Source organism: Felis catus, chromosome C2 (genome assembly GCF_018350175.1).
Source record: "Felis catus isolate Fca126 chromosome C2, F.catus_Fca126_mat1.0, whole genome shotgun sequence".
Classification (NCBI taxonomy): domain Eukaryota; kingdom Metazoa; phylum Chordata; class Mammalia; order Carnivora; family Felidae; genus Felis; species Felis catus.
The window spans coordinates 156,761,954-156,788,151 of record NC_058376.1 but is presented as its reverse complement, the minus strand read 5'-3'; the positions used below and the strand labels follow the sequence as shown (position 1 = coordinate 156,788,151).

The following is a 26,198-nucleotide window of genomic DNA, read 5'->3' as shown; positions in this document are numbered from 1 at the left end:
TAGTGCATAGTAGGTGCTCGGTAAGTATTTTTTAAAATGAAATAGTATTAAGTTTTATAATTGACACACATTTTAAGTTAAAATCATGGGGAACCCTGCAGGTTTTTTTGAACTGTGTAGCATAGGAGTAGTTGGAGCCTTAAAGTAGTTAAGTATTTGAGAAGTTACAGTAACTAAAAACATGGGGTACCCGGGTGGCTCGGTTGATGAAGTGTGTGACTGTTGATTTCAGCTCAGGTCATGCTTTCATGGATCGTGGGATTTAACCCTGTGTAGGGCTCTGCTCTGACAGCATAGAGCCTGCTTGAGATTCTCCGTTTCCTTCTCTGCCCTTTCCCTGCTTGCGCTTCTCTCTCTCTCAAAATAAAGAAAGAAACCTAAAAAAAAAAAAGATAACCTAAAAATATCTCGTACTTTAAATTTAAAAAAAAAATTTTTTTTTAATGTTTATTTATTCTTGAGAGAGACAGAGCGTGAGTGGGGGAGGGTCAGAGAGAGAGGGAGACACAGAATCTGAAGCAGGCTCCAGGCTCTGAGCTGTCAGCACAGAGCCCGACGCGGGGCTCAGACTCACAAACTGTGAGATCATGACCGGAGCTGAAGTCGGATGCTCAACTGACTGAGCCACCCAGGTGCCCCCCTTGTACTTTAATTCAGAGAACAAAGTACAGTAGAAGAAAGTGTTAATTAACGATTAGTTTTAAATAAACGTAACTTAACATAGTGTTATAACATTTAGTTATAATTAACTTATTTTTCAGGCGCTCATTTGAATTTTTAGATTTATTGTTACAAGAGTGGCAGACTCATTCATTGGAAAGGTATGTATTAACTCTTCCTTTCCTGCTTCCCTCTCCTTCCCAGTATCACCAGTTCTTTAGAAGTTGATGGTATTGGTTTTGCATTATTTCTCCTTTTGCTTAAAAGCTATTTATACTGGTTTTCCTTTAAAGCTGTAATGTGGTCTGATTCCTCTTACTTGGTGCAGCTATGATTTTCTTCTTTACTTATGGGGTGAATGAGGATCTCTTAAGTAGGATGGATTAAATAAGATACTGCAGGTTAAATTGGACAGAAATTTTAAAATGTATCTCCAGACAAGTGACCTAGGTTTCCTGAGGTATAATTAATCAAGTAATGAATGATTTAAGATAGAAGGAAGGCACTTCTTTTCAGAGGAGAAAGATTTTAAGGAGAGAGAGATTCATTGGAAAGTTTCTCCATACCAGCTGTCCAGTATCATTGATAAGGTATATACTGGGCAGTATCTCATGCAGCTCTGAGATGAACAAGAGAAAAATGTAGGCAGCCAGCTAGCTAGTTGGCTGTTTGCACAGTATAATTTCAAGTTTGAAGTTTGGCGTATACCTGCATTTACATGGAAATTGTAAGAACCTATTCACAGCCTTTTTTTTTTTTTTTTTAAATAAGTTTGTTTCGTGTAGGCATGATATAATTCTAACTTTCCTTTAAGTTCTTTGTGGCAACTACTATTTAGCTTGGTCCAGATCATAACTGATCATACTATTAGCAGATTATTTTCTACATTGGTGGGTTAGTGAGAACCACACCAAAGGGCTTTTTTTATTCGTTAAGAATTTAAAATTTAAGCACTATACATTTATACATTATTTGGACTCTATAAAAATAATCGTGTTCAAGTTTTTAATATTTGACTTGTCAGGAGGAAACCATCCATGAATGAAATATGTGGGGTTACTTTGAGATTATCAGAAACTCTTACAATCTTAGATTATTACACACTAATTAATCTTTTTACCTCCCCTGCCCCTTTGTGATTAATTTGTAACATATAGGCAGTATGATTTGTGGTGAAATATAGTTTTACTCATGAATCTAAAGGTGTTTGGGGCACCTGGTTGGCTGAATCGGTGGAACATGCGACTCTTGATCTCAGGGTTGTGAGTTCGAGCCCTTTGTTGAGTGTAGGGATTGCTTAAAAATAACAAAATCTTAAAAAAAGTAATATGTTTTGTTTTAATAGACATGCAGCTGTCTTGGTTGAAACTATTAAGAAGGGGATTCATGATGCTGATGCTGAAGCCAGAGTGGAGGCAAGAAAGTAAGTCTATAATGTATTTTTGTCACATCTTAAACATACTTGGATCTTTTCTTTGAAAAGAATTATACTGGAAGAATGAAAGTAACAGCAGTGTCTCAAGTATTCTACTACATCAGCCCTTTAGTAAAATTGAGATAGATTTTTCTCCATTAAATCTGTATTAGATGTATGGGTCGCCTGGCAGACTCTGTTGGTAGAGTCTACGACTCTTCATCTTAGGGTTGTGAGTTTGAGCCCCATGTTGGGAGTAGAGATTTTTTTTTTATATCTGTACTGGATGTCTAACAGTGGACTTCACATTGTCATATGTATCATCGTTAGTATTCCTATTCCATCATAACACCTTCACTTTCATTATGAATAAAAATAACTGTCACTTATTGAGAATGTGCTAAGTACCTGATACTGTGGAGCAGTTGTGTCTACATTACTGTCTAGTCTTGGAAATGACCTGCAAACATGCTATCTCTGTAGACTGGCAACAGAAGTTTGGAGATTCAGGGTTTTTTCACGGCCATGCAAACAGTAAGGATCACGACCAGATTTTGGACTGAGATCTTTTCTCAAAAGCCTGCCATCTTTCCACCAAAACTTGTTAGATTTAGAAAGTATTCACTTGATAGGTGGTGGATATATTAATATGGTCTCATCTTCGTTCATCGTGAATGTGCACATTTTATGTAAAGCTATCACTTTATATTCTTTTGTTGTTACTTGTTCTTTTGTTTTACAGGACATACATGGGTCTTAGAAACCACTTTCCTGGTGAAGCCGAAACGTTGTATAATTCACTTGAGCCATCTTATCAGAAGAGTCTTCAGACTTACTTAAAGAGTTCTGGCAGTGTAGCATCTCTTCCACAATCAGACAGGTCCTCATCTAGCTCACAGGAAAGTCTCAAGTAAGGTCATATAAATGATAATTACCGATTTCTTACTCTCTCTCCAACTCCCTGTAGTTCCGTAAGTTAGATGGTTGGGTGTCTGCTTGCTTCCCCTTCAAGCCTTAAAAGAATGATTACTGGAAAGTGTGGTTGACCTTTGAACAGTATGGGGGTTAGGGGCATCAACACCCCGTGAAGTCGAACATCCGTATACAACTTGACCCGCCCAAAACTTCACTGCAAATAGCCTGCTATTGACCGGAAGCCTTACCGAGAACATAAACAGTCGATGGGCACGTTTTGTATGCTGTATGTATGTTATATACTGTATTCTTACAATAAAGTAAGGTAGAGGAAAAGATATTGGGAAAATCATAAGGAAAAAACAGTACTGTACTGTATTAAAAAAATCCTCATGTAGCTGGACCCACTCAGTTCAGATCTGTGTTGTTCGAGGTCAGCTGTACTTACTCGTCTCTTGGTCTGTTGTTGCAAGGGTTGGATTACATGCTAGTGTAACTTCTTTTCAGGCAAAGAGTGTAGTGATTCAGATTTTGTGTCTGTGCTTTCATGCCTTTGAAAAAGTTTGGGAAGCACTAATTTATATATGTATATTTTTTTAGTACCCCCAAAATAGTTGGTACAGTAGACCGCCCATTTCTAGGGCATTATAATGGAGAAATTGTAATGGGGATTCTGAAGTCATCTTCAGAACCCTTACACTGCACCGTGTGACTAGTAAACACACTGCTTTCCTTCCTTGCCTTTGCACAACTGAAGACTTGAGCCAATTCCTCAGTGGCAAATTGGATCAGTGGCAGATTCACTAGTATCTGACTCACCTCTGTGTAATTGCATTCTCATTATATCGGCTTCCTCAAACCCTTCCTGCCTTGGCAGCCTTAACCCTAACTTTCTCTCTCTCTAGCCCTGTGAGATTGCTAGAATTTCTGATGCCATGTCTACTCCCTAGGGTGGCCACAAGTATCTGCAGGTCTCCCCAGGGAAGAACAGCTCACAGAATGTGAGCTCACCTCTGTGCAATCCTGTGGGACCTTGGCCACACAAAGATTGCTGGTTGCTTGGCGGGGCCCTGATGCAGGAGTGGGACGAGGGAGAGGCAAGTGAGGCACCCAGGGCACAGGATCCAGGAAGGCGCTCCCAGTGTTTTGTGAGTGCTGTACTTAACGTCCAGTGAAAAAGCAGATATGATCCATTTCAGTGTAATTATCGTAGGAATAATTAACCTTTCCTACCATGAACCTGTCTGGGGTCTTTGCTCCTCTTCCCGCACCTTTAAAACTTGTAGATAAACTTCCCTGATCCCCTAGACATACCTAGACATATTATTTACCTATGGGCTGCAGAATAGCATTATAATGAAAGATAATCAAGATACTAAGGCAGGGGCACCTGGTGGCTTAGTCGGTTGAGCACCGACTTCCGCTCAGGTCAGTATCTTGCAGTCCGTGAGTTCGAGCCCCGCGTCGGGCTCTGTGCTGACAGCTCGGAGCCCGGAGCCCACTTCGGATTCTGTGTCTCCCCCTCTCTCTCTCTGCCTCTCTGCCTCTCTCTCTCTCTCTCTCTCTCTCTCTCAGAAATAAACATTTAAAAAACATTTTTGTAAAGATAACTAGGGCAGATGGGTCCTTTGAAATGATCTGAGCTGTTTTGCTTTCTAATCGTTGGTGTTATCCTCAGCAGGAGCCCTCAGCCTCGTTCCTCTTGTCCCAGGCAGTTACGCTCAGCACTGCCGTAGGCGGCGTGATACCTACTCGGTAGCTGCCTGAAGTGCCGTTGGCCACGCCCGTTACGGCTTAGGTGAAGAGGCTTTGGTCACGCTGAACTCCCTGTGTGCTGGTGATGACACTACCCCTGTCTCCTTCTAAGGAAGACATCTTGGGGTACAGGGGTTGGAGTGTGCTTTATTGAGTCTTGCGTGGTGAGCGCTGTGATGGGTGCCGAGGACCCGAGTGAACACCAGCAGGCCGGTTGCTTGTCTTTGTAGAGCTTACGGTCTCTTTGCTGCTAGTTGTTTCATTTCTGCTCCACAGCTGAGGGACCACGCTGTTTTGAAGTGATTTGTAAAAGGAAAATTAAAATGAAATTAAGACAACTCTTCAGAAAACTCAGTATTTCATTGTTCTGAGAAGAGTGATAAATTACATCTTCTTACTAAAAGCATTTATTTTTACCTTGCAGTCGCCCTTTTTCTTCCAAATGGTCTACAGCAAACCCATCGACTGTGGCTGGAAGAGGTAAACTGTCTTTTTCTAAGCAAGAGTCCAAGCATGTTGTACTGAATAACAAAGTAAAGCTACGTTAGAAGTCATGTTACTATTTAAAATTGTTTTCGGGGCGCCTGGTGGGCTCAGTCGGTTGAGCGGCCAACTCTCGACTTCGACTCGGGTCATGATCTCAAGGTCCGGGGATTGAGCTCCGGATCGGGCTCTGTGCCAATGGCGAGGAGCCTGCTTGGGATTCTCTCCCTGCCCCTCCCCACCTCGTGCGCGCGAATGCTGTCTCTCAAAATACATAAACGTTTAAAAAAATAATAAAAGTATTTTCTCACCACGGGCCACATCAGAACAGTTTAAAAGTTAACTGCTTTTAACTGTGTAGTGAGAACATCATCTTATGCAGTAAGCTAATACCACATATGTACGTTGTACCTACATTTGTATACCATATACGTATACTACACACAGTATGTACAATGTGGTGTATGTAATTATATGCATATGATATACATATACTGTACAGAATAGAGTGTAATCCAAGTTCCCTGAAGCACCGCTTACCTTTACTTGTGATGCACTCTTTTTTGTTTCACTTCCTTAAAATGTTGGTCATGACCCACTCTGTTGATTTCATGGCCTATTCATGGATCATAAGTCACAGTTTATAAAACTCTTCATTTTTAAAACTGAAAAACTACAGACCAGAAATTGAATGGCTCAATTTGCTTTGCCTAAGAGGGTAGAATTTGCATTATTTTCTGAATAACCATATGCTAGAGTGGTAGTTCTCCTTGCATGTCTCTGATAGTAAGAAAAACACTGCTGTCCTCTGTGTATCTTGTACAGTGCTTCCTGTGCTTTATTTTCATGAATCAGTCATAGACACCGTCTCGTCATCTACAGAGCAGTTGTGTGAATTTCACCAATGTAGAGGTTTTTCCCATTTTATGCCAGAGGAAAGTGAGGCAGAAAAACACTGGGGAGACTGTCCAAGAAGATTCAGTGGTAACAGGATTGAAACGGAAGGACCCTGACCTGAAAATACTGCGAAGTGCTTTTCGGTGTCCGTTTGTGCACCACTCCCTCTTTGACCATTGGTCGTCATGGACTAGCTCGTCATGGTTTCAAGTCGATGTAACTTCCGTACTGTTTGTGGCGATTTAAATCGTATACACCGCCTCTGCTCTGTTTCCCGTAGTGTCAGCAGGCAGCAGCAAAGCCAGTTGCCTTCCTGGAAGCCTGCAGCGTTCACGAAGCGACATCGACGTGAATGCTGCTGCTGGTGCCAAGGCTCACCATGCTGCCGGGCAGTCTGCGCGAAGCGGGCGGTTGGGTGCAGGGGCCCTGAATCCGGGTTCCTACGCGTCACTAGGTAAGGCCGCTCTCCGTGGGGTAGCGTCGGTTGTTTTCTCCCTGGTCTCAGCGAAGTCAGGCGACCGCGATATCTTAATCGCCTCTTGTCCATTCTCTCCAGTTAAGGATAGTCCGCATCTTTTAATAGAATTCCGTACTTAGGACATAGTTGGAAGGTACTCAAGCTGCCTTGTTTCGACTTTTCCCTTGTCATCCTCCCGAACATCCGCATCAGAGGAACAGTTCTTGACTCCATAATTTGCCTAAAGAATTTGCACCCTCCTGTGCTCCTGCCACGCCCAACCACTGCCTACTTGAGGAAGTTGGGAAGGGCTTTGGCCTTGTAGCCAGCTTCTGTTCCCTTACCACGAGAAAGCCTTTCGGGGATCTGGGGAAAGTGCAAAGCTTAATTATAATCAGAGCTGAACCATGTATTCCCAGAGCTATTTGGAGTTTGTTTTTTATGTTTATCGACTTCATGTTTTTTAGTTTATTTAATAATCTTTACACGCAGCGTGGGGCTCAAACTCATGACCCCAAGACTGAAAGCTGTGTGCTCTTCCAACGGAGCCAGCCAGATTCCTCTGTGTGTTATCAACTTTAAAAGTTTGAGTCTGGTGATTCATATTGCTTATCTCTATTTTTGTGCTTCATTTTTTTTTTTCCTCTTAGGTAGTATGGTAGAACCCTAGGCAGGCAGATCATTGGAACGCAGTAGGAAGTGCGGAGATAGTAGGATGAATTGTAGTACGTGATAAAGTGTGGCACAGCAACAGTCAGTGAGGAAAGGATACATTACTCGGTAAATAGGGTTTATAAAAATATAAAAATTTATTCCAGGGGCACCTGGGTGGCTCAGTCGGTTAAGTGTCCGACTTTGGCGCAGGTCATGATCTCATGGTTCGTGGGTTCGAGCCCCGCGTTGAGCTCTGTGCTGACCGCTCAGAGCCTGCAGCCTGCTTCCGATTCTGTCTCTAGCTGTCTCTGCCCCTCCCCCACTTGTGCTGTCTATCTCTAAAATGAATAAACATTAAAAAAAAATTTTTTTTTTAATCCAGATGACTAAAAAGTTGGAAAGCAACTTGATGAAACCAAAGTACTTGAGTATTCATCTCTTCTCAGATTGGGGAAGGAATTTCTAAACGTAAAAGCCAAAAGCCAGGAGGGAAAAGTCCCTCTGATTTAAGACTGATTTACTCAGTCTTAAGTGTAAAAATATAAAATTGAGTGGCTGAAAACTTAAAGGGGATAATTATACCAAGAAATAAAAAAGAATATTCATCATGTTTTTAATAATAGATATTATTAGAGTCAACCTTGATATGAAAACAAAGGGCGTATGATCAAATTATAATATGTACTTAAAATACTAGGCAGCCATTAACGAGTAGTATTTTCAACAAAGATCCAATGAATGGTACCTAACAATGTGATGATTTCATCATTTTCTATAAAAGTATACATAAATATATATGGACTGAGATGTTAAATATATATGTTAAATATATATGAGATGTTAAATATATATGGACTGAGATGTTAAATATATATGGAGTGAGATGTTAAATATATATGGACAGAGATGTTAAAAAAGATGTCAAAAGTGGGTTGTTTAATGCTTTTAATTTTCGTAAAATGTTTCTGTGTTACAAAGTGAAAGGACAGAAATGTTCCCTTGTTAGGAATGCAGTGTGACTTGAGTATATGAAAACGAATCAACTAAGTACGCTCTATTAATAGAGTAATAGGACAAAACCAAAAAAACCACAACTGTTTCAGTAGAGGCAGAAAAGGCATTTGACAAAACCCGACACCTTTTTGTGAGAATACTAATCAACAAACTAGGAATGGAAGGAAAATTTGTGAACCTAGTGAAGAACATCTGTGAAAAACCCGGGGCTAACATCATCCTTAATGTGACAGACGGGATACTTTCTCAAGACCAGCAGCAAGAAGAGAATATTCCACCCTTACCCTTCCCAACAACATTACCGTGGAGGTTCTAGCCAGGTCGTTAAGGCAAAAAAAGACATCAAATGTGTCCAGATTGGAAGAAAAGTAAAACTTTCTGTGTTTGCAGAAAACATGATCTTATGTAGAGAAAATCCTAAGGAATCCACAAAAAAACTATTAGAGCTTAAAAATGAGTTCAGCAAGGTTGCAGAATACAAGGTCAATGTACAAAAATCAGTTGTATTTCCGAATGCTAGCAATGAACAGTTTGAAACAATATCGATTATAATAGCATTAAAAAGCATAAAATACTTAGCAATTAATATAACAAAAGAAGTGTAAGACTTCTCTAGGAAAAACCACTCCCATGTTTCTTCTTTGCTTTCACACTAATAATGCTGCTGACACCAGACGTGTGGGTTTTCCACACCAAACAGTTCTCCTACACCAGCTGGGTGTCCTACATTTCAGTTCCGTTCTGACACTAACTATAGTAAGCGCAAAGCTCACAGGTTAAGGGCTCAGTCCCATAAGATTGTCCCTATCTGCCCCCACCCCAACACTTGAGGCATCACGTGCAAATCCAGGTTGTCACCCAAGCTTCTGACCAAACCAGCCATAAATCAGAGGTTCCCATAACCTCTTCAGGTTCAATTAATTTGCTAGCCTGACTCACAGACTCGAGGAAACAGTCTACTTACTAGATTACTGGTTTATTACAAAGGACTTGTAAAGGATGTGAATGGGCAGCCAGATGAAGAACCACATGGGGCAAGGTCCAGAAGGGTCCTTAGCACAAGAGCTTCTGTCCCCATGGAGTCACAGCGTGCCACCCACCTGGTACATTCACCAACCCAGAAGTCTGTGAACCTTGTACTTTGGGGATTTTTAAGGAGGCTTCATCCTATAGGCATGATGAGTCATTAACTCAGTCTTCAGCTTTTCTCCCCTTCCCAGAAGATGAAGCGTAGGGCTAAAAACTCTCAAGCTTCTAATCATGGCTTCATCTTCCTGGCGACTAGCCTCCATTCTGAAGCTCTCCAGGAGCCACCAGGAATCACCTCAGTAGAACAAAAGACACTCCTGTCACCCAGGAAATTATAGGGGTCTTAAGTCAAGGTATCTGTCAGGCACCGGGGTCAAAGACCAAATATTAGAACAAAAGATATCCTTAGTGCTCTTACAATTTAGGAAATTTTAAGGGTCTTAGGTGCTCTGTCTCAGGAACCAGGGGACAGAGAACCAAGGGCAAAATGTATACATATATATATATACACACACACACACACACACACACACACACACACACACATATATTTATATGTGTATATATTTATTTATTTTCACACTTGTTCACTGAAAACTATAACCTATAGTAAAAGAAATTAAATAAGATCTAAACTGATGGAAATACACCCAGGTTCTCTAAAGACTTAATATTATTAATATAGCAAATTCACCTACAGACTCCATGTAATCCCTGTCAAAAGTCCAGGTGCCTTTTTATAGAAATAAGCAGATCCTAAAATCCATATGAAAATGCAAGGGATCAAAACTAGATGAAACAATTTTGAGAACAATCTTGAGAAAGTCGGTGGACTCAACACTTCCCAATTTCAAAACTTAAAGGCTAAAGTAATCAAGTCTCTGTAGTACTGGCATAAGGATAGACATAGAGACCAGTGTAATGGAGTTGAGGGACCAAAAATAAACCAGTATATTTATGATCAGTTGATTTTTTTCACAAGGGTGCCAAGACCATCCACTGGGGAAAGAATTCTTTTCAACCAGTGGTGCTGAAACAACTGGATAGCCACTTGCCAAGGAATGAATTTGGATCCTTACCTCACACCATATCCAGAAAGTTAACTCAAAATGGATCAAAGACCCAAATTCAAGAGCTAAAACTATAAAACTCTTGGAAGAAAACATACGTGTAAATTTTTGTAACCTTGGATTTAATAATGTTTTCTCACATACTACACCAAACACACAAACCATCTAAGAAAGGAGAGATAAACGGGGCTTCATCAAAATTTAAAACTTTTGTGCTTCAAAGGGCACCATCAAGAAAGTGAAAGGACAGAACAGAGAATGAGAGAAAACGTTTGCAAATTACGTATCTGATATTACGGACTTAGATCCCAATTACATGAAGAACTCTTAGAGCTCAGTAACAAAAAGACAATTAAATTTAAAAGTGGGCAAAAGATTTGAATAGACATTTCTCTAAAGACAACATATTAATTGCCAGAAAGTGCATGAGAAGATGCCCGCCATCATTAGTCATTAGGAAAGTACAGATCAGAAGCATAATAAGCTATCCCTTCATATCCACGAGGGTGGATGTTACCAAAAAGATGGACAGTAACAAATGCTGGTGAGGATAGACAGTACCAAGCGCTGGTGAGCACTTAACACGGTGCTGGTAAGAACGCTGCTATGGCAACAGTTTGGGAGTTTCGCACGAAGTGAAATGGTTACCATGTGACCTAGCTGTTCCACTCCTTGCTGTATATCTAAGATACTATGAAATATACGTTCTCATAAAAACGTATACATGAGTGTTCATAGTAGCGTGGAAACAACCCTGATGTCCATCAGCTGGTGAATCGTTAAACAGATGTGTCCATACAGTGGAATGGAATATTAGGCAGCCATATGAGGGAGTACGTTGCATAGAGGTACTAATGCAAAAGCTTCGGGATGGTTGCACCTTGAGAGTATTATGAAGTCAGACACAGACATTTACTGTTTGATTCCATTTACATGGAATGTCTAGAATAGATGAACCCACGGAAATAGAAAATAAGTTAGTAGTTGCCAGGGGCTGAGAGTCAGGGGTATAGGGGGTGATTCCTAATGGATGCAGGATTTCCTTTAGGGGCGAGGAAAACTTTATGGAATTTGTGATGAGGGGGGTTAATATACTAAAAATACTGAATTGTATACTATAAAAAGGTGAATTTTATGGTACAGGAATTATAGCTTACCTTTTTTTAAGTGGGGAGAACACCGGAAAACAAATATAAAGCCTATTTGGAGTTTTCAAAATTAAACTGTGAGATTTAGTGTCTATTATTTTCATTAGCAGGAAAAACATACAATATTTGAAACGTTTTAATGTGAACTAGGAAGGCAGTTTGTGACATTTTTTTCCTTAAGAAAGTCTGTAATAGGGCTGTGAGATGGATTCAGTTTATTTTGGTTCTTTGAGGTTTGAATCACACATTTACTTCATTACAGAAGGGAATGGTGTCCCTCTGTCCTCTTTATCTGGCCCAGGTTTATACTCAGTGAGCTACTTGCCTCTGGCTCTTTCCAGGTGATAATGGATTCTCCCTTCTTCCTCTCTCTCTCTCTCTTCTGTTTCTCTATTCCTTCCTCTCCCCCTCTTCCTCTCCCTCGCCCTCTCCCGCTTCCCCCCTCTCCCGCCTCTCTCCTCTTCCCTCCCTCCCTCTCCCCATTCACCATCACCACCAGCGTTCTTATACACATGTGACTGGTATACTCTCTTTTCTTCTACTTTGAGTCTTCTCATAACTGGACATTTATGGATCCGAGGAAGTGTTCCATTGTTTTTCAGCGAACACTCAGTGAGCACTTCGGTTTTGCCAGGCACCCCACTTGGTACAAGAGGTGCAGAAATATATGCTTCTGTACTCAGAGTCTCTCAGTCTAGTGGTAGGTCGCTAAAGGATGAGCTGCTAGAAGCTTGTTGTGTTATATGCGTTTAGCATTTAAAGTCCCAGGGAGGCATCAGACTGGAGGTGTTGAGGAACCATAGTGGTATAATGAGAGCAGGAGGCATCCAGCGGCATCGAGATGTTGTGGTTTGCAACTCAGGAGAGAGACCTGTGCTTGAGAGGAGAGTTGGAAGTCACTAGAGATGTTTCTTACTATATTCTTTCAGTGTTAAACAGTACGTTCCTTAAAGCAATTGCCACTGGGGTTTTCCTCACACCAAAGTACTGAATCCTTTGGGAACAGGGATATCACGAGTGTTGGATTTCAAGAAACTCCGAAGACCAGAGCAAGAGGTTTGTCTGATGATGGCAAAGGTCCCAGCTGGGGATATAGGCTTCACTATCTTCTCTCTCGGCCGGTGAAAATTAAATTCATTACCGATTCTTTGTTGTTTTTATCTTTCCCTCGTGTGGGCACCTCATCTGATTTAAATCTCCTAGTATGTTTTAGTTGAAAACATATGTATATGTCTGTGTTATGAATTGTCTTCTTAAAAATAATGTTTCTAGGGATTGTAAAATTACTGTTTTCTAATATGCTGAGTTTTCCTCTGTTCTTTGCTTGCTCTTTCATCAAAGAGGATACTTCTGACAAGATGGATGGTAAGAACTTCCTTTTCTAATTCTACTAAAGATTTTTTGGCCCTTGGATCCTATATAATATCCTCATTCTCTTAATTTCTGAAAATAGACTGTTTATTTAGCAGTAATTTGATATAAAAATAGCTACATATTTCTCTGAATTTGGGGTTAGGCATATCCATTTTGGGGTTTCCCAGTCCACTCAAGTACTAGGTTACTGTTTGTTGTAAGTAAAATCAATTGTCTTAAAATTTTTTGCCTTAGCTCATAGAACTAGTCTCGATTTCTTAAGTCTTCCTCTGAAATAGAATCAGACTCATAAAAATGGAAAGGAATCCCCTAAGTCATGTGATTGAACTCTTGAGTTTCCTAGCTCTGATAGATTCATACGGTTATCTGTGAAAATAAAATGCAAGTCACAGATGCTTTCTTTTTAAGAGTGAGTTTTAACATTTAACCAGAACTGAACTTTAAGTCTTGCCTTTTTAATTTCAGTATTCAAATGAATATAGTTTATCTGTAGTTGCTCAGTTCAGTGTGGTGTTTTGTATCCGTTTGGTATTTTTTTGTCTGATACTACACAATGTATTATCTGCATTTTCCCTTCGCTTCATCAGATACCATAATGTTGTGTAGGAACTTGAGCTTTTGTTAGGAACTTGTAAGAAGATACTCAATCTGTAAGTCTTAGTAGGAGATCGAGGAAAAATGGAGAACTGTGTGGTTTCCTGTTTATTCCTTCATAAACTCAAATAGATTGAACTTCCATTCCAATGAAATGGAAGATTTATTTAATCTTGGGTTGGATACATGACATGATTGTCTCTGTGCTCCTCTCTATGTTTAAAGTATTTCATAAATTTAAAAAATTACTGAATGAAATGGAAGTCCACCAAAAGATAGTTTCTGTTTAAAACCCTTTAGTACCACTTCTCGCACTGAAATTGTATGTCCTTAAATTATTCTCATTTTCCAGATTAAAATCTTTTCTTGTTTGGGTCAGAAACATAAACCTGTTTGAAGAATCATCTGTGTCATGTGATGTGTTACTCTCAATGATGTTCAATCCTATTTTTTTTTTTAATCTGTCTATACGCATACAGAGGTATATCTATTACTGCCCTTTAGTAGTAGTGAGTTACGATATTTTTACTTGTTCATTTTTGCTACTTTTCCTTTACATCTTAGGGAATGTATATAAATGTTGAGTACACAGCTAATGGATTGATAGGTCTCTGTAATGCTTTGATGAAAATAGTGGGTTAATGAGGCCTGGGTCATGCATTTGGCTCCCATGTTTGTCAGTTTTTCTAGTTCTTTTATGGATGGCTTTTAGAAAATGCACAGGAAGTATTCTTATTTTATAAAAATCTTCATTTCAAAGAAAGCAGTGACAGGGTCCTGCATCTTTCTTGGGTGATTAGCTTCTATAATTTTCTTCACCATTTCAAATTTTGAGTGTGAAATGTCACAGGTAAAAGTGTTTGTTGTGGGATTTTGCCATTTTCATTTGTCTAGTTTCAACCTTTATTGTGCTGTGTCATTAGGTTACTTCAAATTTTGTTTTCTCTCAAACTGAATGTTTTATAAGTTAATTTAAGGCTATCAGACTAGAAGATTTTTTTTTTCACTCTTTCATTGTAGTCTTGGGTGGGAGGTGCGAGTAGATCTTAACATCAGCATTGGCAGAATTTGTTGAAATGTTATTGTTTTATTTCTCTTATTTAGGAGCAACATCTGAAGATGGTAAGAATCATACATTTTGTTAGTAACACGAATACCTCTACATTAATATTTTCATTAGTAGGAATTAAATATCACAAACTAAAATAGGCTAATTTGCAAAACTATATAATTTGACAGCCATGACAACTTCTACATTTTATGTTTGGTTGTGTTAGTTACAGATGTGGATTGTTTTCTTTAGTTCTTCATCTTGAGCTTTGCTTTGTATCTTGGATCATCTCGTGCTGGGAAAACATAGTTGCTTAACATGTTTAATAATATCTGGTATAAAGTTAATAAATAGTTTCTTTTTTTTTCAGCAGCATCATTAATGTTTTTCTTTAATTTTGTGTGTGTTTTTTTAAATTTATGCTAATTCATTTATACTTTGGGGGAGCATGCTCCATTGCTTTATCATGAGGGGCTAAGTGCATTTATTTAGTCCGCTTTTAAGTGTGTCTTTGATTTAGAAACAGTGGAAAGTTGCATATATGATTTGAATTGGGGATTACAAAAACTTCGTAGACATACCACTTTATTTTACTAAGCCTGTTTACTTTAAGAAAATAATTATTCATTGCTTTTGAATTGGTAGAAAGGAAAAAAATTCCATGTTTCAATTTTACTGCCTGAAGGCTTGTCCTATAAATCTCTGATTTTGAAACACCTTTTTTCTCCTGAGTTTTACATGGATGACCCTGTGGTACAAAGCCAAGTATATTTAACATTTTTTTGGTCTCATATTTACTCTGATGTATTTGAAATATTTTCATATTTTAAATTTTAAATTGGAGTACTCTATAAAATGGTTTCTGGCACGTTAGCCTTGTAATTTAGAATGATAGTATCAAAATATTTATTCTCATTTCCTTGTTGTGTTGGATAAATTCTCCATTTCAAAAATAATAATTTTGTCTTTCTGTTTCGCTTCTTAGTCAGGAGAACATTGTATCCTACTTTAAACAGACTCTGTAAAAGGGTAAAAGGCCTGAACTATGGGCTTATTAAGGGCCTTGAAGAATTGCGAGAATAGGACTCACCAGCTAGACTTCTGTTTTATTCCTGGTTTTTAATCACTCTCTTATCTTCTGTCACTCAGTTCTTAATTTTGTAATTTGTCCTTACTCTTCATTTATTTTTTTCCTGACTAATATGGCCATACCAGGCTAGCTAGTACAGCGATTGCCCTACGAATTGTACCTTTTAACCTCAAAAGATTGTGAGCCCTCTTTATGATTGCATCCAGTGTGGGTTCAGATTTGATAGTGGTTGAGACTGCTTACTGCTAATATATTTTTTTATTAATGACACTTAGGTACTTTGAGAAACGTGATCTCCTTTGGTTCAGGAGCTCTAGAAATAGATGTTTGTGGCTTGGTTTTGTGGAGGGGAATGAGGCAGTGGTAGGGAAGGGAGTGCGGCCGGGAGGTGGAGAAGGAAACATACCGAGAAAAGTGCCAGCTCTCATGTGATAGGTATTTCCTCAAGTTGTTTCATAAATGAAATTGGCTGGGGGAGGAGAATATATCTATCTATAGTAATCTGATGTTTAGCACAGGATAAAAAACTAAATACTTGACCTGATATCTCTTCTTGCAAATCTAGAAGTGTATTTTCAGTCAAAAGAACTGTTTGGGTTGTTGGTTCTAAGAGTAGGCTTATATTTAAAACTATAGTCTGTATTTCAGAATAAACTAAGTTTCATAGAAATTGAAATTTTAGAGTTGGAACTGCCAGTTAAATATCTTAATTATAACTCTACTGGACTAATGATATCACACTAAGAAAGGAGATCTTTTAGTTTGACTTTATCTTTACCCTTGAAGAAAAGTTAGCTTATGGTGCAGCACATAAAAAGGAGTATAGATTTTAAAAATTTAAAGAGAAATATAACCTCTCAGTGACGGTTACATTACGACAGAATTTAACGATGCTTGAAAAGCACACCCAATTAGAAACTTAGAGTGAGATTTTTTTTTCTCCTCATTAGTACGTATTATTCTAGAAAAACGTCTTTAATTACATCCATAAATTTATTCCTCAGGTCGGGTGAGAGCAAAGCTTTCAGCAGCGCCCCTCGCGGGCATGGGAAATGCCAAGACAGATTCTCGAGGAAGAAGTCGAACCAAAATGGTGTCTCAGTCTCAGCGTACGTATTGCCTATGCGTCCTCCCGGATGTGTGATACTTGAAGAGAAGCGTGTTGCTTGCGTATGACTGACTGTCCTAGGCGCTTGAGCAGTGGGTAAAGACAGAGCTGACTTCCAGACACAAGCCGCATACTGAGTTCTTGTTCTGTACTTTAGGTTCGTCATCACCTGACAAAAATGAAGGTATTTTTTTTTTCAATGTTTTGGATCAGTTGTTGTGCATGTTCTGGAATTTTTTTGAGTGGGTGTCGTCTTGTCTTTGGTGTGTTCCTAGGGCTGCATCATTGGTATCTGCCACTTAGAAAGAAAATACTTCATCTGCTGTACAAACTTTTGCATGGAGATATTTTAAATGGCACAGAACTCTTAGCCTTAAGGTTTTCACAGTCTACTCAAACTTGCAAATGTAGAAAATTGTGCTTTTTAGAGGCAAAATAATCGCCATGTGTTAGCATCTAATCTGGTTGCATCTAGCTAATGCTATTCGAGGACAGATAAGCGGGTCTTCAAACTCTCTCCAAAATCTTTCAGAATACAGTTAGCATTTGGGACAGATATATACTGATTTATAGCGAGGAAACATAAATTGAAATGTCCAGTTCTATTATGCTCCTTGTTAAATTTAAGATTTATATTTACTATTTCGTTGGAAGCGGAGTTCCTCCTAAGTACAATTATTAAAAAGCACAATTTTGAGGTCTAGGTAAAATGAATGATTCATTTCTACATGTTCCTGAACACATTTATGGCATTATTAATTTAAAAGAGTTTCTTCCTGTTCTTTCTTTATCAAGAGATTTTCATTAGCCCTTGGCTCTAAAAACAGAGATTTTTTTTCTAGGGAAATAATTTGGGGGTTTTTCTACATACTTGGCCATTTCGAAAAGAAATATCTTTATCTTTCACGGTGGTTTAGGCAATTTATAAAGATACAGATGCTCTGTCTGCTTTCTTATTTGATTCCCGAATCCTGGAATCCAGGAAAAGAGCTGGGCTTGGAGGGAGCCAGGCGGTGATGACTCAGGTCCTGCCAGCGGGTTCTCCTTTCCTCCTCTTTCTGAAGTCAAAAAATCCAGGCAGAAAAATGATGGAACGTTCAACAAGAGTCCTAAAAATAAAGAAATGCTTGGTAAATTGGTTTGCAATTTGAGGATTATTTATAAATAGGAAGAATGGCAAATGTCCTCTGGGTAAAGGCATTTCTCCCAACCAAATTAGGAATAAATCATCCACAATCTTCCCTGATACTCCATATTTTTATTTTTATTTTTTTCTGGATTTTAAGAGTAACTTTTTTTTTTTTTTTTTAAGTTTTTGTTTGTTTGTTTTGAGAGACAGAAACAGCACTAGTCGGGGAGGGGCAGAGAGAAAGGGAAAGGGAAAATCCCAAGCAGGCTCCAAGTTGCCAGCACAGAGCCCGATTGCAGGGCTTGAACGCACAAAGTTGTGAGATCATGACCTGAGCCGAAACCAAGAGTCGGATGCTTAACAGACTGAGCCAGCCGGGAGCCCTGGGTGATCTCTTAAGTAACTCAGTCTGTAGCAGCTGCAGCAGAGCAGCTTAGAGCCTTTCTCCTCCAAGTGTAGTATCAGCACCACCTGGGAGCTCGTTAGAGATGCACAGTTTCACGCCACCACACATCTCCTGAATTCAGGCACTTCTTTTTTTTTTTTTTTTTTTTAATTTTTTTTTTCAACGTTTATTTATTTTTGGGACAGAGAGAGACAGAGCATGAACGGGGGAGAGGCAGAGAGAGAGGGAGACACAGAATCGGAAACAGGCTCCAGGCTCTGAGCCATCAGCCCAGAGCCTGATGCGGGGCTCGAACTCCCGGACCGCGAGATCGTGACCTGGCTGAAGTCGGATGCTTTACCGACTGCGCCACCCAGGCGCCCCAATTCAGGCACTTCTTAACACGATCGCCAAGTGAGCGTGTTATAATAAAGTCTGAGAAGTATCCAATTCAGATCATGGATTCTGGGGCCATACTGCCCACATTTGAATCATGGCTCTTCTAGTTCATTTAAAGTCGCTGTGTTTCTGTATTTTTACCTATATATATATTTTTTTAACGTTTATTTATTTTTGAGACAGAGAGAGACAGAGCATGAACGGGGGAGGGTCAGAGAGAGAGGGAGACACAGAATCTGAAACAGGCTCCAGGCTCTGAGCAGTCAGCACAGAGCCCGATGCGGGGCTCAAACTCACATACCGCAAGATCGTGACCTGAGCCGAAGTCGGACGCTTAACCGACTGAGCCACCCAGGCGCCCCTGTATTTTCACCTATAAAATGAAGAAGATGATCTCAGAGGATTGCAGTAATTCAGTGTTGTAGTACGTTTAATATCTTGAAGACCGTGCCTGGGCCCAGAAGAAGCATTATATATTTCAGCTGATACAATTGTCCTCCTTGCCACTATTAACCATATTAACTATAACTGAAATCTAAACTCCTGTTGTGTACTTTTGTACCTTTTATTTTTATGACCTTCAGGAAACAAATAAATAATGATAACGTTAGGAAATTTAAAGCATAAAGAAGAGTAAAGATAGCAAACCAAAACTGGCTATATCTAGGATCTTAAGGATAAAATTTAATTTGATGTGTGCTGTTTTACTTAGTTCTTTTCTAAAGGAATAGCAAGGTGGAACTTGTGGCAAAGATTCAAAGTGCTTTGTGTGTGGTTTTCTAATGTATTAAGGACCTCCCTTTTAGGTATTTTGTAATTACTGATCACGTCAGTAGGATATAGAATAACTATTTTACATTTGGTTTTTCACTTTGAAACCCAATCTACAATACTTAGAATCCTTTATGGAAGTATGAGAACATAATGACAGGCTTTTTAGACCTGGTAGGATTTTAAGATCGGAAGACTTGCTCCCTATAAAATCACTCGGGTTTCAAATCACATTGGAGAGGTTTTGTTTGCTTGCTTCCTTATTTATTCGAGTGACTGTATATTCCATTCTAGATCCTTTTGCAAAAAGAAATTGTGGCCCCGTATGATTTGACGCAAGTTTCTTTTCAACATACTTGCACAGAAATATCGCTGTGACCTCCGTCTTCACTTTGTTGTGAAGTAATTCATTAGAGTTTGCGTGGTCCTTCCATGGTTGTAGATTAGCATTTAGGGAAAACATCATGCGTCAAAGCAGGTGTGTTCTGATGACTGATCAGAGTAAATACAAGCAGACCCACTGGAGAGATTTCCAGGTCTCTAGTTACACGTGAGGATGGCGTCTTGTGTTCTTGTCGGTAGCGACTGGTTGTGTACAAACGGCTGTGCAGCCCGTCAGAAACTTGGTCTCCTCACCCCAAGCCCCTGCCGTTTGTTTTTGGGGTTTTCTCCTGTGCATCTGAAAGAAAAAAAACGTAGCTTTTTCATGTATGCTTTCTTCAGCTCTAAGATGTTGTAGTTCTTCTTTACCTGTAGTTTCAAATTAAATGTTTAAATAATAAAAAGTTAAACATTTAATTATCGAGATTATAGGCCGTTAGCAGAAGGAAAGCTGAAGAACTTACATTTATTTTTGCACTTCATTTCATCTGCTTTGTACATGAGTGTCTGATTTCAGCTGTAAAAGCTACTCAATGTACTGCTTTTGTTACAGACGTCTATGGTTTAGGGAGTTTTCTTTTGAAGTTTGCTTTTTTTGCTTCAGGGCTTTTTTATTTTATGAGAACTGACTAAAGCTTTATTTTCATCTGCCATTCATTTTAAATCTGCTCCTTCCCTCTTCATGGATTATAATCCTTACCCTAATTCTGCCTTTACACTTGTTCAGGATCACAATCTGCTAATACCATTGGTGGTAAGAATCTATAGACTTTATGTGTGCATCTGTTGTTTGATCACCTGTTTTCATTATCGAGAATGGGTTCTATTCAGCAGAAATTCTCAACATCATATTCCATCGTGGTGCAACCATATTGGGGCAAAAATTGCCAGTTATCTTTGGCCTGTCTTTATCACTAAAACCTTGAGTTGTTGAAAATATCCAAGGGGATCCCGCAGGTTTTGACATTCAAAAGCAAAGGAGCTTTAGTAATGCCTTGAAAATACCTTGTCAAAAGTTCTAAAATGATAGTTTGAGAATTTTAGGTAGCGTGAGAAAAATTAGATACCCACCGTCAGGTTTTGCAAATTAAGAGTATTTTCCAGTAGCATGCCGCTCCCAGGTACACCATGCCCTTTTTCATCAACTCAGTGGTTTTCTTAGAAGAAGCAATTAGCCTTGGCAGTTCTTGGCTGGGAAATGAGCCTTGGTGTTATCTCCTAAGTATAAATAACTCCAAACGAGTCCTAGGCATTGGAGTTATCACACTGTTGGTTGAGGTTTGGATTTAGTGGAGAAGAGAGGCTAATGATGAAAGCAAAATAAACATTGCTGATTTTATTTTCTAGGAGAGGGTATAAATGAATTTAAATAGAGGGTGAGCTTGCATAATTTTGATAAATACAGTTAATCCAGAACCGGTGGAGCGATTACTGTACTTCAGTCTTGCATGTTTCCTCTCTGCTGAATAGACCCACACATTTCAAGAAATTCTCCGGTCTCCTACCAACACCTTCACCCCTTAAAATTTATATCAGTTTTAACAGAGTATCATGTTGTATGTGTTCATTCAGCTCATTATTTATACTTTTTATATCGTTGCAAGTGTTCCCATAAAATATTCCATTGGCTTATCTTGCATTGTGAGTTTGTGGCATGTTGGGTGTTTGGATGTTTTGGTGCGTATGTTTAGTTTAGATACTGCATGGAGAAAATAGGTGCCTTGTGGGTATCCTTAAGGTTATAACTGAAAAAAACCTACTTTGAAGATTCTTCACCTGAAACACCCAAGAAATAATTCACATGAGCCATCGTTTTAAAGTAGAGTTGAATAATTTCCCTGTAATAACTTAGAATTACTTCCATTCAAATAAATTGTTAATTTCATTGGAAACACTGCTCTTATACAGTATTGCTATAACCAATGGAGGATAATTTAAAATCTGTGTGCTGATAAAGTTTGTGAATTAAGCATGAATTTAAATCGTATTCAGCAAGACCATGCCAAGAAAACTACAGTGAAGGTCACGGATCAGCAGCCCATGGACAATATCCAGCCGGCCTCCGTTCACGTATTGTTTGGTCTACACACCATGACAAAAATGAGGAACTTTCAGAGTTTTCATTTTTTTTACAAAACCCTAAAACCTGGCTAGTATTGCCTCAAGACACAGCTGGCTGGAGCTGGAGAGTCACCACTCCCTGCCTCACACTCAGTGCTCCTCCCTCATAAACATCTCCTGCTTGACCACATTGGCACTTGAGTCTTTGGGTTTTGCTCTGTGGAAATGAAATAAGATTATCAAGGTGAGCAGTGACTGCCCTGTTGGTGAAGAGAAGTGATGCCCAACAAAGGGGAAAAGTTGCTTTCATTTATTTAAGTGCAAGTCCACCTTTTTTATAACGCTACCATTCAGAATGTAGAGTTAACTTACATCTTGGAGTTGACCTAGTTTGTTTTCCCGTTCAGTGCAGACGTAAAATGTTTTGATTGCCGAGGAGCCCATCTCTTAATCCTTGCCCCGGTCTCTGAGATTTTGTCCAGCGCCCTGTCTCTTTTCCCCGGCCCACGTATCCTCTGCCTTCCAAGACTGAGAATCCCTAGTTGGGAAGGGGTCGGACTTCTCTGACATTTGCTGTTAGTTCTCTTTTACTCTCGGTACTTCTGCATCTCCATCCTGGATGTGGCCACCCGAGATCCCTTTGCGGTTTGAAGGCAAAAAGCAAGTTTCTTTTTCAGCTGGCCCAATTTTATAAACCTTTAAAATTTAATTTTGTGAAAATTAAAAGTATACATAGTAACAAAATAATTTTGTTATACCCATTCAGAAGCATCTCAGAAAGGCCAGCTGTTTCACAGGAAGCAAATGTTTATTATATCCTTAACAAAAAAATAGAAATAACGTAATGACTAATTTCGTTCCTTATAAATATATAGTTTTAATATATAGCCTCAGCCACATGAGATGTATTGTCAGATAAGTTATTATTTTTTTTTGGAAATCCTTTATACTATTTGTGTTCTGAAACAAACATACTATTGTTAGTGTTGCCCTTATTAAACATAACATCTTATACCCCCCAAAACTGAAAATATATTTTATATGATTCACTCTTCAGTCCTAGTATATACAGCATACCTTTTTTTCCAGGTTATGATTCTATGCACATGTCTTCCTCAGTCCATTTCCTTTGAACTTAGAACTTGCCATACTGTCCCAGTCTCCTCAGGTGTATTTCTTGAATTTTTATCCTTTCAACAAGTTCTCTTAGAATTCACATTGTAACACTTGCACGTGTGTTTGGTGTTCAGCTGGCAGCCGGTCCGGGTCTCCGGGAAGAGTTCTGAGCACAACAGCCCTCTCCACTGTGAGCTCTGGTGTTCAGAGAGTCTTGGTCAATTCCGCCTCGGCGCCAAAGAGAAGCAAGATCCCACGGAGCCAGGGGTGTAGCAGAGAGGCTAGTCCGTCTAGGCTGTCCGTGGGTAAGGTCTTCTTTGTGAGACTTGGGGCTTCTTCTTTTGTATTCCAGGCTTGGGTAACAGTGAAGACTTCAGCTGGGTGCTTAGAAGCTAGAAGAAAGCAACTGAGAGTTCAGGGAGAATTTAAATACAGGTTGTAAATTGAATTAGGTATTTTACCTTGAAAGTATAATTTTAAAGTCTATTTTAAAGCTTTTTTTTTTGCAGCCTACTTATGTTTGCAAAATACTATTTTACCCTTCTAATCTCATACAAATTGGAGGACTGTATTCAAATTTACCTGTATCGTATTCCTGGTAATACCTTACCAAGAGTAGTTTCTTCTCAGCCTTAGTACAACTTAACCTATTAATCAGTTTTTGAGAAAGAAAACTAAAATGAACATATCAAAAATGCAAACTCTGTCTTTTGTTTCCTCCCTTTCTCTGCGGCTGTTTCTTTGTACCAGCCCGAAGCAGTCGTATTCCTCGACCAAGTGTGAGTCAAGGGTGCAGCCGGGAAGCCAGTCGGGAGAGCAGCCGGGACACAAGTCCTGTTCGTTCTTTTCAGCCCCTCGGTAGGTACCTGCGCAGGTGTCGGGTGCGTTTCTTGGCCCTGTTAATCGCCATCAGATAACTTCCGTGTACTTAGGGCTTAGCTTTCTTCATCGACTGTGTCTTTCTTTGCCTCTCTTTTCTGCCCTGACAGAAGAAAGAGTCGTAAGGAAATTACAGGTTTGGCGATTCCTTTGACATTTACTTGTTGAAATGAGTAGGCTAGACCTTGTATAAACAGATTGTCTCCGTAATCAAGTAAATAGCACATAGATTTGGGCTACAGGATGTGGAGTTCAAGATTTATCTTAAGAAATAAACCCATAAAATTTAAAGGTAATAGCTAAATATTTACTCATGTGAAGTATGGACCACTTCATTTGATAAGATAAATGCTATTGGTTTTTCAGCAGAAATACTAACATTTCACCTTAGATATTTACCAGAAAGAGTGCTGCAAAATACCATATGAACTACTTACTAAAATGGTAGTATATAAAATAGTATTATACAGGTTAATCGTTGTTCCCCATATATTAGCTTGTGTTGTGTCACTGCTGTAAAACCTCTGTGTTCCTGATTGTAGAGATTATACTATATCCTTCCCTATAATGGTATATTTACCTCAGCTATAAAAATAGTAAGTGATTTTTTAAACTTACAATTTTTGAGAATAATCAGAGAGGCAGAATTTTTTACATTGAAATGTTTTAGAATTTCTGCATGGTCTTTCAGCTTTTTAACTAGTACTTTGTTTCTATATACATACCTAAAACCATTTCAGATTTTTTCTTTTAATTCCACAAAACAGAGATTACTGTAATACTTAGAGATTTGCTCTTCAGATTTTGTGACTTTTAAGTAGAACATAGTTCTGCACATGGTGCAGTTCTGCCAAGTGGAGTTATTATTTCCTTCAATAGACATGTTAGTGTAGAACATCCAGAGGTTAAATTCTTGTTCTCTGGGCCATTTGGTTCAAATAAGTCACTGGACTGTCGTGTACCGACCTAGAAAACCCCGTTGCGCTGGGGACACAGAGAGGGCCATCCTCGGCCTTTGATGTGTGTGTTCTAGTTCCGGGTGAAGAGTTCCCTTCCAGTGCTTTGCCAGAGATGTTTTTAACTCATATGCAATAGTCATATACAGCATTTTTAGTTCATATGCAGACTATGTATGTGTATATGCACACATGCATGCATATAGATGTACACGGTATATGTTCGTGTGTATATGTTTAAAAATGAAATAAATCCTACGTTTGTATAAAGTAAGCATGCCATCTTGAAGAGTTGAAGAAAGTGAGTGGGCGTGTGATGGTTTAAGAGCCTGTGCTCTAGGGTCAGACGGCCTGGGCTCTGTCACTTCTGTACCTGAGTTTCCCCGTCTGTAAAAGTAGGACATGGATAGCATGCACTTGTTAGGATTGTTTTGAAGAAGCTGTAAATGAGAGAACATAGGCAACAGTGCTTGGCACACAGTAGGCACTTGGGCATCTGACCAAGCTCTGACTGCTTGCCTCGAAGTAGTTCCCTTGTTCTTCTGTGGCAGAGATCTTAGATGTTTTTAATGGGGTAACACCTGTCTTTGCATAATGCCGTACTGCAGAATTATTAGAAAACATGAGATATCAAGAAGAAAACGAAATCTGTTTCTGTACCTTTTAAACCTGTGCAGTAGTCAGACATGAGGGGAAATTTATAGCCAACCATGAATCACTTAAAAAATAAGCCTTGCTACTAGGTCTTTTTAAAGAGAAGTGGTAGCTAGCCATTAATTTTCTGGATTCACCTCAAAGCCTCCATTTGACAACTTAAATCACTTAAATTTCTATTATTAAAGGAAGCTGTTTTCCTGATTCTAATGAAACATTCTATTTGGGTTAAAGAAAATTAGATCTTTTAATCCTGTAGTTTTAGGAGAATTGATTTTTGTAGCCCTTTTATTTACATCTGGATGCTGCTTCGTAAACGTAGCAGATTCGCCCTCTCATAAGACGGGTGAGGAGTAGCCGCCTCGGAGACCAGGTTAGCCTTCCCGTCCCCGTTGTCTGTGGTGTCTGCCTGCATTCTGCCGTGCTTACTGGCTTTACCCGGTGAATCTCTTTTTTCACCTCCGACTTGAATGTCGCCATTCAGCAAGTGAGCCCCGTAGTTTGCTATGCATTCAGCTGTGGCACAGAGCCGCTGTAAGGGCTCTAAAGCATCAGAAATAAATCAGAGCTGAGCAAAGCTGAACTCCTCTGGAACTTGTACCCTAGTTTCCATTTACTTCTGGAGCCAAGTTTCAAAAAATAGGCTTATGTTCCTACAAGAATGTGAGTGGTGCCACTTACCTCTTACCTTCAGCCACCATTGATACCATAAAATTTTTCACAAATTTTCATCCATTGGGCATGTTCATATTGA

At 39.2% G+C, this 26,198-nt stretch overlaps 1 protein-coding gene across 41 annotated transcripts in view; it reads left to right on the top strand.

Moving 5' to 3' along the window:
* CLASP2 (cytoplasmic linker associated protein 2) overlaps positions 1-26,198 on the top strand; it is a 179,385-nt gene that overhangs the window by 90,648 nt on the left and 62,539 nt on the right. For 17 of the 41 annotated variants that reach the window (XM_045037933.1, XM_045037940.1, XM_045037939.1 and 14 more), the window contains 10 exons: positions 762-821; positions 2,006-2,083; positions 2,817-2,984; positions 5,169-5,224; positions 6,405-6,578; positions 12,838-12,861; positions 14,569-14,586; positions 16,610-16,714; positions 23,090-23,260; positions 23,706-23,813. In XM_045037933.1, the coding sequence (XP_044893868.1) occupies positions 762-821; positions 2,006-2,083; positions 2,817-2,984; positions 5,169-5,224; positions 6,405-6,578; positions 12,838-12,861; positions 14,569-14,586; positions 16,610-16,714; positions 23,090-23,260; positions 23,706-23,813 (962 nt within the window). Of the gene's footprint in view, positions 1-761; positions 822-2,005; positions 2,084-2,816; positions 2,985-5,168; positions 5,225-6,404; positions 6,579-12,837; positions 12,862-14,568; positions 14,587-16,609; positions 16,715-16,870; positions 16,898-20,505; positions 20,533-23,089; positions 23,261-23,705; positions 23,814-26,198 lie in introns of all 41 variants that reach the window. The other 24 variants (XM_023260798.2, XM_045037927.1, XM_045037934.1 and 21 more) reach the window with 4 other exon arrangements.